Source organism: Ananas comosus, linkage group 12, assembly GCF_001540865.1.
Source record: "Ananas comosus cultivar F153 linkage group 12, ASM154086v1, whole genome shotgun sequence".
In the NCBI taxonomy this organism is placed as follows: Eukaryota; Viridiplantae; Streptophyta; class Magnoliopsida; order Poales; family Bromeliaceae; genus Ananas; species Ananas comosus.
The window spans coordinates 11,331,218-11,343,684 of record NC_033632.1 but is presented as its reverse complement, the minus strand read 5'-3'; the positions used below and the strand labels follow the sequence as shown (position 1 = coordinate 11,343,684).

The window sequence follows — 12,467 nt, the reverse complement described above, 5'->3', positions numbered from 1 at the left end:
AGAAAAGATTGCAAGGAAAAATGACAGTTAAAATATTGCAGAGGGATATATGTAAAAGAGTATGTCTCAACTGACACAATCAAACAGGAGGGATGTACATGTAACTTTTGCAACTTGTGTATTTTTAGAAGAATGAATAAGTAAACTCTTTTAGAACAAGGATATTTTCCAACAGATAATATTGGCTCAATAATCAAAAGTAAAGACCTCTAAATTATTTGTCTACTAGGCCCAATAATAAGCAACATACATTCGCAAAGCACATCAATTCAACAAAAGAATAATTAGATATTAACTAGTAATAATAACAACAATTCAGCAAAAAATAATTCTCATGAAATTAGCCAAGAATATTTTGGAAAAGAAGAACATTAGATGCTTAAAGGATAACAAATCAATCATGCATTCACAATATCGAATCTCAACAATCTTCCCATATCACCATAATCATCAAACTACATAAAACCAGCTAACAATAAGATCACAGTAAATTACCACAAATCCAGGAAGTTTAAGTCAAATATAAGTATTCGTAACAAAGACCCAAATCTCACGTTTCAATCAGAGAATTCAAGCCAGAAACATATATAATCACAAATATTATCAATAGCAAATCAGAGGCAACTGAAGTTTGTTTGCAAGTTTTTTAACCAAAAATTAGACAAAAAACACACATTATATGCATATGATGTAACAAATCAGGGACCCATTCACAACATTATATTATATATATCCACAATAATAGAACAAGATTTCAACATCACTGGTACGATCAGATCACATATTCCATCAATCCACATGGAATCAATTCAAATCCAGGCATAGATAAACAATAATAATATAATACCACTAATTTAGGACAATTAATTCTTCAATTAAAAACCAAATTAGATGCTCATAATCTAAGAACCCATTGCATCTCCACACTACCAAACGAGACCATAACATCACGAAATCAACTCAGAATCATCATATCAGAACAGAACGATCGGATTCAGAAAACACAGATGAGAAGAAGCGTCATCATCACCGAATCAACGAAGAAGCAGTGGGGATCGAGGGACGGAGGGGGCAAACCCTAGGCGAGCGGCTCCTCGAGGTCGCGGGAGGGGCGATCGGGTTGGACGGCGACGATGACGTAGACGGCGTAGATGATCCCGGGGATGTAGCCGAGGATCGTGAGGAGCAGGGCGATCAGGAACTCGCACTACAAGGTGAGATCTAGGGTTTAGCGAAGATCTAGAGAGATCAAGGGCGATCCGGGGGTCTATGGAGAGAGCTTACGCTGCAGCATCCGTAGCGGAGGAAGACGCCGAGAGGGGGGAGGACGATGGCGAGAAGGATCTCGAAGAAGGTGCAACAATGGCCGGAGCCCATGTCTTCGTCTTCGTCCTCTTCTTCTTCTTCTTCGTCGTCGTCGTTGGTGCGTTGGTGTGTTTGGAAATGGCGCCCCTTAAATAAATGCGCGTGATGGTGCAGTGGGGACTGGGGAGTGGGTATATTTACGAATATGCCCCTGTACTTTTATATATTTTACATAGCGGTGAATATGTCTACCTGTAAAAAAAAAGGATTAATTTCATTATTATTCCTTAGGTTATCCATTTTTTCAGTTTAGTAATTTTTTTTTTTTTTTTAGGTTTTTGTTTTATATTTCTTGGACCTGAAGTTTAATTATCCAAATATTTGTTAGTGGTTTAAAATTCGATAAATAAAATCAAAATAAGGATATAAATATTTAATTATTATTTTTTATATACTATACATAATAAGAATATATTCTAACCTATAACATTCTACATTATTTTTAAATATTATAATATATTTAAAATATATTTAGAATGCAAATTATTAAAATACTAATACATATATTTAATTAATTATTGAAATACAAAATAAAGAGCAATTCTTCTAGTTCTTATAAATCGGGCTGATTCGCTAATTGAAATGATAGAGTTAGGATCAGTTGTGTAATTAATCAAGGTAAAAGCATAGATAATTTATCTGAATTATAGACTATTTTGAATCAGCTATTTAACCTTCCAAAATATTGATTTTGCTATTTAATTTTTAAATTTTGTTCAATCTGAATCAGTTGATAATATTTTGACTTCAAAATTTAAGCTATTTACTTACTTTAATAAAATTATAGTTGCGGAATTCAATGTTTTAAAAATTGGGTCGACTCAGCCGGTCAAACTGGGTGGACGGTGACACAATGCCCAAATCGGTTCGATTTAATTCATAAAATCAGATTGGCTTAAATCGTGTTTTAATCCATTCAAATCAGTGTTTCAACTTGTGAACCGATGAATCGACCTGAGTTTACAAGAACCAACAGATTTTTTTATTTTATATTCCAATAATAAAATAAAAACATGCATTAGTTTTTTAATAATGTACCCTTTAAATATAATTTCGTAAGATATAATATAATAATATTTAAAAATAATGCAAAAAATCATACTTAGTATATATTTTTTTATTATATATTAAAGTATAAAGAAATAATTGCTAAGTATTTATGATGATACGCTGAATCATTCAATTATGTGATTGAATCACTAGTTTAACAAGTGGCAGATGACCCAACAATACTTTCAGATAGTAATTAATTTTAAAGTTTAAATTATTGATAAGAATTACATAAAAAATAATAATTAAACCTATAAAGATAATAAACACATTCATATTTTAAAATCAAAGCGTCGTTGATTGGCTCAAATCAAATAAATCAAAAATTATAGGGCTTTTTTTGTAAATAGTCCCCTGACAAGATTTGATTATTAAAAATAGCCCGTCCAAAAATTATTGTAAAAATGCATGCCCCGCCACATCAGCGCCCACGTCAGCGCCACGCGGCAGGGCGGCCCATGATATCTTAGTTGAACACGGTGAACCATTTCACGTGTTCTAATACACAGATTTTTGTATTGGACACTGGTGAATGCGTTCACCGTGTCAATACAGAATACCCCAACAATGACTAAGTTTGAGGTATTGTTTAGATTACGGTGACCATTCACGATGCCAATGTATTGTATTGCGACACGGTGAATATGATTCACCGTGTCAATATAAATATTTCGATTTTAGCATTTGTATTGGACACGGAATCATCACCTGTCCAATACAGAAAACGTTTGTATTTAACACGGTGAGATGATTTACGTGTTCAACTTAACCATCTGCCCAGTCGCCCGCGTGGCGCTGACGTGGGTGCATGGCGGGACAGGGCCATTTTTTGAAATGATTTATTATAGGACAATTTTAAAAAAAATTAGTAAGGGGGCTATTTGCACAAAAAATCCCAAAATTATATGATAAATTTAAAATTTTTAAATTAGATAGTCGAACATAAATTCATAACATTGACGAAGTCGGTACATTTTTACGCTTTTAGGTTATCTTGCGTTTTTAGAAAGTTTTGCTTTCGCCTATTGTGGTTGCGAAAAACTAAATTTTTTTAAAAATTTGTTCAAATTTTACAAAAAACTAGTATTTTTATTTTTCCTCTTTTTTTAAAAAAATAAAAATAATAATTTTCTATAAATTTAAAATTATTTCAAGCTTTCTTTTGAAATAGATGGATGAAACATTTTAAAAAAAAGTTTTCATAAAAAAAATTTCTAGAAATTTTTTTTTATAATTGTTTGGGGAACCAAACAGCCCCTTAATCTAATAAGAAAATTAACCAATGTGAATATATTGGAATTGAGGGGCTATTTTGGGAAACTACTTGGTACACGTGGCAATGAATAATACGTGCACGAAGTTTGAGGTTTGAAACGGAAAATATGACTTTTCCTTATGTAAAGGCCAAAAAAAAAATTTAAAATTTAAAATTTCTGGCAAAATAGTACAATTTTTGATTAAACAATATAATTTACGTTTAAACAGTAAATTTTTGTTCAAAAAGTATAATTTTTATCCAATAAAATATATTTTTTTTTCAAAGAGGGTAAATTTTTTTCAAAAATAGTGCAACGCTCCTCTAAAATGGTGCAACATTTTTCCGAAATAGTGCAAATTTATCATCTTCTTTTTTTTTCTCCGTTTTTTTTTGTAAAAAAAATTATTTTTCTTTATATTCTTATTCTTTATTTTTTTATTTTTTTTATCTTCTGCATAACCCGCACTTTCTCCGAGTCCTCCTTATCTGGCACTGACGTCTCACGTCGGTGCCTGCGCCAGCGAATACAAAGGAAGAGGATATAGCGCTATACTAGTTACCGTCGTGGAGGGTCGCGAAGGGAGCAGAGGGGGTTGAAGAGAAAAAAAACGAAAGAGAAAAATTAGAGGAAGATCAAGAAGTAACGCTGCCCTCTTTACTGTTGTAAGGAGCCGGAGAGGCGGTCAAGGAGGGTAGGAGAGAATAATAAAAAACGGTCGAAGGGCAGTCTCAGCGGTGTCGGAGGCGAGGAAGTTGGAGGGAAGGTGTGCGGGTGCGAGTGAGGGTGAGGGAGGGCGGGACAGAGGCAAGGCGGACCGCCTCCCCATCCACCTCCGCTTCCGCTTCCACCGCCCTCTTCGGATAGAATTAAAAAAAAAAAAAAAACAAAAGAAAAAAAAAGGAAAGAGAAAAGAAAAAAACAAAGTATTTTGGTCAGTTTTCCGAAAATTCGTACAAAAAGGAAAGAGAAAAGAAAATAAGAATATTTTGGTCAATTTTTCGAAAATTCGGTCCGAATCTGCAAAATCTAAAAATACAGCTTACTTTTGCAAAACCTGAAAACTAATAAATTTTTTATACAAATTGGCCAAAAAAAAAAGGAAGTAAAATTAAAATTTAGCAGTCACATGTAGGAATGCCAATTGATGGAATTAGGAACGAATTTTTAAACATTTGAATCCTAATCGAACACAAAATCCGTAATCAAATATGAATCCGACGAATTTTAAAAATTTATATTTAAATTTGAACTCAATAAAATTTTTGAAATTCGAATTCAAACCAAAAAATTCGAACTAAAAATAATTATTTCTCTTTATCATATTTTATATTAAATTTAAATTTTTAAAATATAAATTCAAATATAATATTATATATATATATATATTATAATTTAAAAGCAATTCAAGTTCGGGCCAGATATAGACAAAATCCATACTTAAATCTGAATCTGTCAAGTTTTTATTTTTATATTTGTGTCCACAATTATATTTATTTATTATCAGATAAATTCTATCTGTTTGGTTTCGAATTCGAGTAAAATTTCATGTATCCATACCATTGACATTTCTAGCCACACAACTGACGTAATATTTTCAACTAATTATATTTGTCATCTAGAGTTCACCAATTCTATAATAATATTTAGAAAAAAATATTTTATTATATTTTTTTTTCAAAAATAAAATTTAGTTGGTTGAATATAAAGGACGTGGTGTCACCGTCATATAATTAGACTTTTTTAGGTTTTTTTTTGACTAAAATATAAAAAATTTTCTTGTAAATACTTATTTCTTACTTTTCCTTCCTACGTTCAAAAATTTAATTATATTTTGTTCTCTTAAAATTTCAGAAATATTTTCAGAAAAAATATGATGTTAATGCAGATGGCAAAATGATCAAATTTCTTTTTTTTATAAAAAAATATTTTTTACTATATTTATATCATTTTGAAAGATATTTTCAACATAAATTGTAAAAAATGGACAAAATAGTGATGAAACTTTGACGGAGGGGACTAAATTAAATAACTTAAAATGGATAATTACCTATATAACTCTCAAAATATTGAAAATATTTAATTTATCTATACTTTTTTTGTTTTTAATATATCCCTCGTATATTCCTCTGTTATTCAAAAATACTCCCGTATTTACAATCCGTTAAGTTATCTCGAATTAAGCATGAGCTAAATGTCTATCAGAATTAAAAAATCAAAATACCTCTATTGCCCTTAACTTAAGGGCAATTAAGAAAAGTTGGTGACGGTAGAAAGATATATTTAATTAAAAAGACTAAAAATCAAAATACTTCTTTTATCCCTAATTTAGGAGCAAATAAAAAAAATTTGTGATAGTAAAAAAATATATATTTGAAAGGATAAAATAGTAATTTTATATAAATAATAGCTATTGCTAACAGTTCACTAATAAAATTTAACTTTCAAAATATATTTGAAATAACTTAGAAGGTAAAAAAATATTTTTTATATTAGTCTTTTAAAAAAATAAATTAAAGAGTCCGGATTTTTGGGAACACTAGTGAATTACCCGCGCGATGCTGCGGATATAAAATTATTTTTATAATAAATTTTATTTTTTTAATAATTTTATATAGTTTTATAAGTCTAATTATTAATTAAACAAAAATTATATAAAAATAATTTAGTAGTTAAATCAATTTAAATAAAAATCATTAAAATTGATATATGCGCAAAGTAAATTTATGTAATAATTTATTTTATAAAGATACATATGAAAAAGATTTGAGATAAATCTATCAAAATAATAAAAAAAAATCAATAAATAGAAGAAAAAGAAAATTGTAAAAGAAATTGTTTAAAAATTAATATATATACACAGAAATACACTAATTTTCTAAAAATTTACCTCGCTAAAAATTACAATACAAGATTTTTTTTTTATAACAACGTACACTTCTACTTGATAAAATGTAATCTATCAGGTTAATTTATTTACGTATTATTAAGGCGTATATAATAAAATTCAATTAATTATATTATAATATTAATTAATTATTAAGCATTAAGAATTTTAAAATTAAAATAGATATTATAATAAGAATAAATTTACAATTATAATTTAAAATTTGTAAATTAAAAATAAAGATCGAAACTTAAATTCATATCAAAATTCAATTACAATAACGTAATAATTATATAATTTTTATATATATATATATATATAATATATATAATATATTATATATAATGTGTGTGGTGGGTGTCGTTGTCTGAGAGAGTTAAATAAAGTGAGGGTTGGGACATCGTCAACGTTAAGGTTCCCTCAACCCTCCTTAATTATAGAAATTAAAAATTGAAAGTATCTGAAATTTAATTACTAATGACTTTATATATTTATAATAAAATTAATAATATATAATAACTATAATTATGCTGATGGATAGAGAGAATAAAGTGAGGGTTGGACATGGTAGCAACTCTTAAGCCCCCCAAGCCTCTTTAATGAAATATAAGCAAGAATGTAATCAGAAATAAAAACATAAACAAGTAAATTATCGCACTGAAAATATTTAAAAAATAAAATTAAATTTTCAAAAGTAGAAAACAAAATAAAAAAAAGTATATAAATTGAAAATAGAGTTTTTAAAATTTAGATTTAAATATTTTTATTATTATTTTTTATTATGGAGGTAAGATCGCTGAAGGCACATAGATGCCGCGAAACTGTGTCAGTCAATTCAGTAGTGGGTTAATAATCAGTCTTGACCGCTCCTGCGGCGTGACATGCGCAGCCGGCAGTGGTCTCCACTCCATAGGTCGTCTTTTCATAAAAGCAGAGACACTGACTGGTGTTCAACGAATGCGACATCGACGGAGCTGTGGCTGCAATCTGACATTAAAATGGCTACACAACGATTATAAAACGAAACTGTCAAAAAACTAAGTCAGGTGTCGTCTTTTACTTTGCACCCATTCTATTATTTAAAAATATCAGGTTCCACTCCATCCTTTTTCTTTATTCATTCATTATCATGTCAATACAGGGATAAAAAGTTAAAATTAAAGGGCGGCTAAAAACGTAGTTTGTATCAGATGCATATCTGAACGCTTTGTATATAATTAAATAAATATTAACAAAAAGCTACCTGAAAAGATAAAAAAACTCACACAGAGACAATTTACTAATCTAAACCACAGGGGGGCCAAGTAGAAACTACGAAACCACAGGTAAGGTTTTGATTCCCTTATTAAAATTAATTTAAAAAATTAGAGTTCGTATTAAATATATAAAACGACGTCACAAACACCACCCGTGACCAAAATATAAATTAAATAAATAGAATCTTTTAATACAATATATATATATAATACTATATAGTAATAATAATAAATATATATATCATACTACTGTGCGTACAACAGTTTTACCTCCCTAATTATCTAACCAGCCGCGATTAAGTTATGCGATGGTTGTTAATGAAGAGGGAAAGGGATATTGATAAAGATTTTTTTTTCCTTTTGAGAATAGATACACACTATACTACGGCCTTCGTTATATTTGAAATTAAAGAATAACCAGAAAAATGAAACAGATGTCGCGAATATTCTCGCTAAATATCTCCCCTCTTATTGTCTAACCACCACAATCAACTTGTCGGTAGTTAGAAAATTAGACATAAACTATTGCTCACTTAATAGCATAGGCCATAAACGCTGCTCTAAATATATAATAATATAAATAATATATATATAATAATATATATTATAATAATTTGCTAATTGAAATGTTTAAAAATTAATATATATACACAGAAATACACTAATTTTCTAAAAATTTACCTCGCTAAAAATTACAATACAAGATTTTTTTTTTATAACAACGTACACTTCTACTTGATAAAATGTAATCTATCAGGTTAATTTATTTACGTATTATTAAGGCGTATATAATAAAATTCAATTAATTATATTATAATATTAATTAATTATTAAGCATTAAGAATTTTAAAATTAAAATAGATATTATAATAAGAATAAATTTACAATTATAATTTAAAATTTGTAAATTAAAAATAAAGATCGAAACTTAAATTCATATCAAAATTCAATTACAATAACGTAATAATTATATAATTTTTATATATATATATATATATAATATATATAATATATTATATATAATGTGTGTGGTGGGTGTCGTTGTCTGAGAGAGTTAAATAAAGTGAGGGTTGGGACATCGTCAACGTTAAGGTTCCCTCAACCCTCCTTAATTATAGAAATTAAAAATTGAAAGTATCTGAAATTTAATTACTAATGACTTTATATATTTATAATAAAATTAATAATATATAATAACTATAATTATGCTGATGGATAGAGAGAATAAAGTGAGGGTTGGACATGGTAGCAACTCTTAAGCCCCCCAAGCCTCTTTAATGAAATATAAGCAAGAATGTAATCAGAAATAAAAACATAAACAAGTAAATTATCGCACTGAAAATATTTAAAAAATAAAATTAAATTTTCAAAAGTAGAAAACAAAATAAAAAAAAGTATATAAATTGAAAATAGAGTTTTTAAAATTTAGATTTAAATATTTTTATTATTATTTTTTATTATGGAGGTAAGATCGCTGAAGGCACATAGATGCCGCGAAACTGTGTCAGTCAATTCAGTAGTGGGTTAATAATCAGTCTTGACCGCTCCTGCGGCGTGACATGCGCAGCCGGCAGTGGTCTCCACTCCATAGGTCGTCTTTTCATAAAAGCAGAGACACTGACTGGTGTTCAACGAATGCGACATCGACGGAGCTGTGGCTGCAATCTGACATTAAAATGGCTACACAACGATTATAAAACGAAACTGTCAAAAAACTAAGTCAGGTGTCGTCTTTTACTTTGCACCCATTCTATTATTTAAAAATATCAGGTTCCACTCCATCCTTTTTCTTTATTCATTCATTATCATGTCAATACAGGGATAAAAAGTTAAAATTAAAGGGCGGCTAAAAACGTAGTTTGTATCAGATGCATATCTGAACGCTTTGTATATAATTAAATAAATATTAACAAAAAGCTACCTGAAAAGATAAAAAAACTCACACAGAGACAATTTACTAATCTAAACCACAGGGGGGCCAAGTAGAAACTACGAAACCACAGGTAAGGTTTTGATTCCCTTATTAAAATTAATTTAAAAAATTAGAGTTCGTATTAAATATATAAAACGACGTCACAAACACCACCCGTGACCAAAATATAAATTAAATAAATAGAATCTTTTAATACAATATATATATATAATACTATATAGTAATAATAATAAATATATATATCATACTACTGTGCGTACAACAGTTTTACCTCCCTAATTATCTAACCAGCCGCGATTAAGTTATGCGATGGTTGTTAATGAAGAGGGAAAGGGATATTGATAAAGATTTTTTTTTCCTTTTGAGAATAGATACACACTATACTACGGCCTTCGTTATATTTGAAATTAAAGAATAACCAGAAAAATGAAACAGATGTCGCGAATATTCTCGCTAAATATCTCCCCTCTTATTGTCTAACCACCACAATCAACTTGTCGGTAGTTAGAAAATTAGACATAAACTATTGCTCACTTAATAGCATAGGCCATAAACGCTGCTCTAAATATATAATAATATAAATAATATATATATAATAATATATATTATAATAATTTGCTAAGTTTTACTCATTAGATTTTGATCGAATGATTGAAACTTTATATATAAATGAGTTTTTTTTATAATTAAGCTCGGCTTTATTTTTGTTGCTAAAAATTAAATAATATATATATAGAATTAAGCTGAAATACTATTAATAGCATCAAGTTATTGGTGCTATTAGTTTTTTAGCCCTTGGATTAAAAAATGTGCGGTTAGAATGATGTAGGCCCCCTAGGGTTGAGTGGGTAGTTGGTTGAATAGTATAATCTAACGGGTAAAAATAATCAAAGGGGTTAATCTAACGGCAGAAAACTTGACAGCACCAAGTGTTTGGTGCTATTGATAGCATAGCAACCGGACTCTATATATATTAGGGAAAACTTTAAAAATCTCCCCTATGGTTTTGTAGTTTCTCACTTTGCCCCCCTTAAAAGTGTATCAATTTGCCCCCCTGTGGTTTCGTTTTTATCTTTTCGGTAGCTTTTTCGTTAATATTTCGTTAAATTATATACAAAAAAACTTCAGATACTCATCTAGATTTATCAAATATTCACTTTATTACCCTTTAATTTTAACTTTATTACTGATTTAAGAAAAAAAATAATGAAATTGATAAGAAAAAGAGAAAAACAAAACCACAGGGGGACAAATTGATACATTTTAAACCACATGGGGGCAAATTGATACATTTTAAACCACATGGGGGCAAAGTGAGAAACTACGAAACCACAAGGGGAGTTTTTGAAGTTTTCTCTATATATTATATAATTATTTATTTATAATATAAATATAAAATATATGTCTTTGAGCTGTTATCGAACCGAATATGAGTAAGCTGATCCAGCTCGTGTTCGACTTGTTTATTAAACGAGTTGAAAAATTCAGCTCGTGTTCGACTCGTTTACTAAACGAGCGATTTGATCTCGAGCTCAAGTCGAGCCGAACACGAGTTGGCTAGCGGACAACGAGCTGGATTGCCATATTAACTAGAGCAGTCATCTACCGTAAGTATATATACTTTTATTATCCGAACTTTACTTTTCGGTCACAGCTAACATAATTAATTTTGGCCCACCTTAGTCCCAAGTTGGATTACAATAAGGGGGCGTTTGGTTCCCTGTAAAACCAGCGGAAAAAAAATTTTCCGACTGAAAATTTTTTTTCAGACGTTTGGTTTGGTGTAAAAGGAAAAATTATTTTACGCATGCGATGGAAAAGTTTGCTTTTCGTTTTCCGCCTCATTTCTGCGGAAAACGAAAACTTGGAGAAGAAATCGCGGCTCATGTACAGTAAAAGCATCGCGGTCCACGAGCTTAGGGTGAAAGCTCGTGGACCGCGTGAGTGGTCCATGCTGGACCACACACCCAAGTACTCTNTTAAATATATCTTGTTTATAAATATAAATTATAATAATTAAATGTATTATGATAATTATTATATATTAATAATATATAATGTATATAATAGGAAATATATATATATAATAATTTTTCATATATAACATAATAATAATTATTATATATTAATAATATTAATATATATAATAAAAAATATATTAAATAGTTTTTTATTTCTTTTCTTTTCCTTTCAACCAAACAACCGTCACGGAAAACTATTTTTCTTTTCCTACAAACCAAACACAAACAACGTAAAACTTTTTTCCCACCGAAAATTTTTTTTCCACCGAAAATTTTTTTTCCACAGTTTTACGTGGAACCAAACACACCCTAATGATAATAATAATAACAACAGAGGCTTTTACTTTTTAATCCCGGCTACTATTTAAAATTTTTTAAATTCACTCTGCTTTAGAAGTTCGGAAATTTTTGAAGGAATTTTTCAAAATCAATAAAAGTATTTTGGTCGACGAGAGATATGCTAGATATTTTTGAAGTTCCGACGAATATATTAAAAAATACCTCATAATAATAAAATATTAACTTATTTTTTATACCTTAAACTTTTACATCATTCACATTCTGCTAAATAAACAACAGAACTGAAAAAACTTCAATTCAACAGCTATATAAACAAATAGAAGAATAAAAGTAATTTTATCTGAATTCTAGTTCACTCAGTTATTTATTTCAACCTAAACTTCACATTTGGTGAAACAA

At 29.1% G+C, this 12,467-nt stretch overlaps 1 protein-coding gene across 1 annotated transcript; it reads right to left on the bottom strand.

The window, feature by feature from the left end:
* Positions 690 to 1,445, bottom strand: LOC109717965 (hydrophobic protein OSR8-like). Its single transcript, XM_020243930.1, has 2 exons — positions 1,285 to 1,445; positions 690 to 1,207 (listed from the first exon to the last, which is right to left on the bottom strand). Exons 1-2 carry the CDS (start codon positions 1,375 to 1,377, stop codon positions 1,079 to 1,081), a joined length of 222 nt encoding a protein of 73 aa, XP_020099519.1. The 5' UTR covers positions 1,378 to 1,445; the 3' UTR covers positions 690 to 1,078.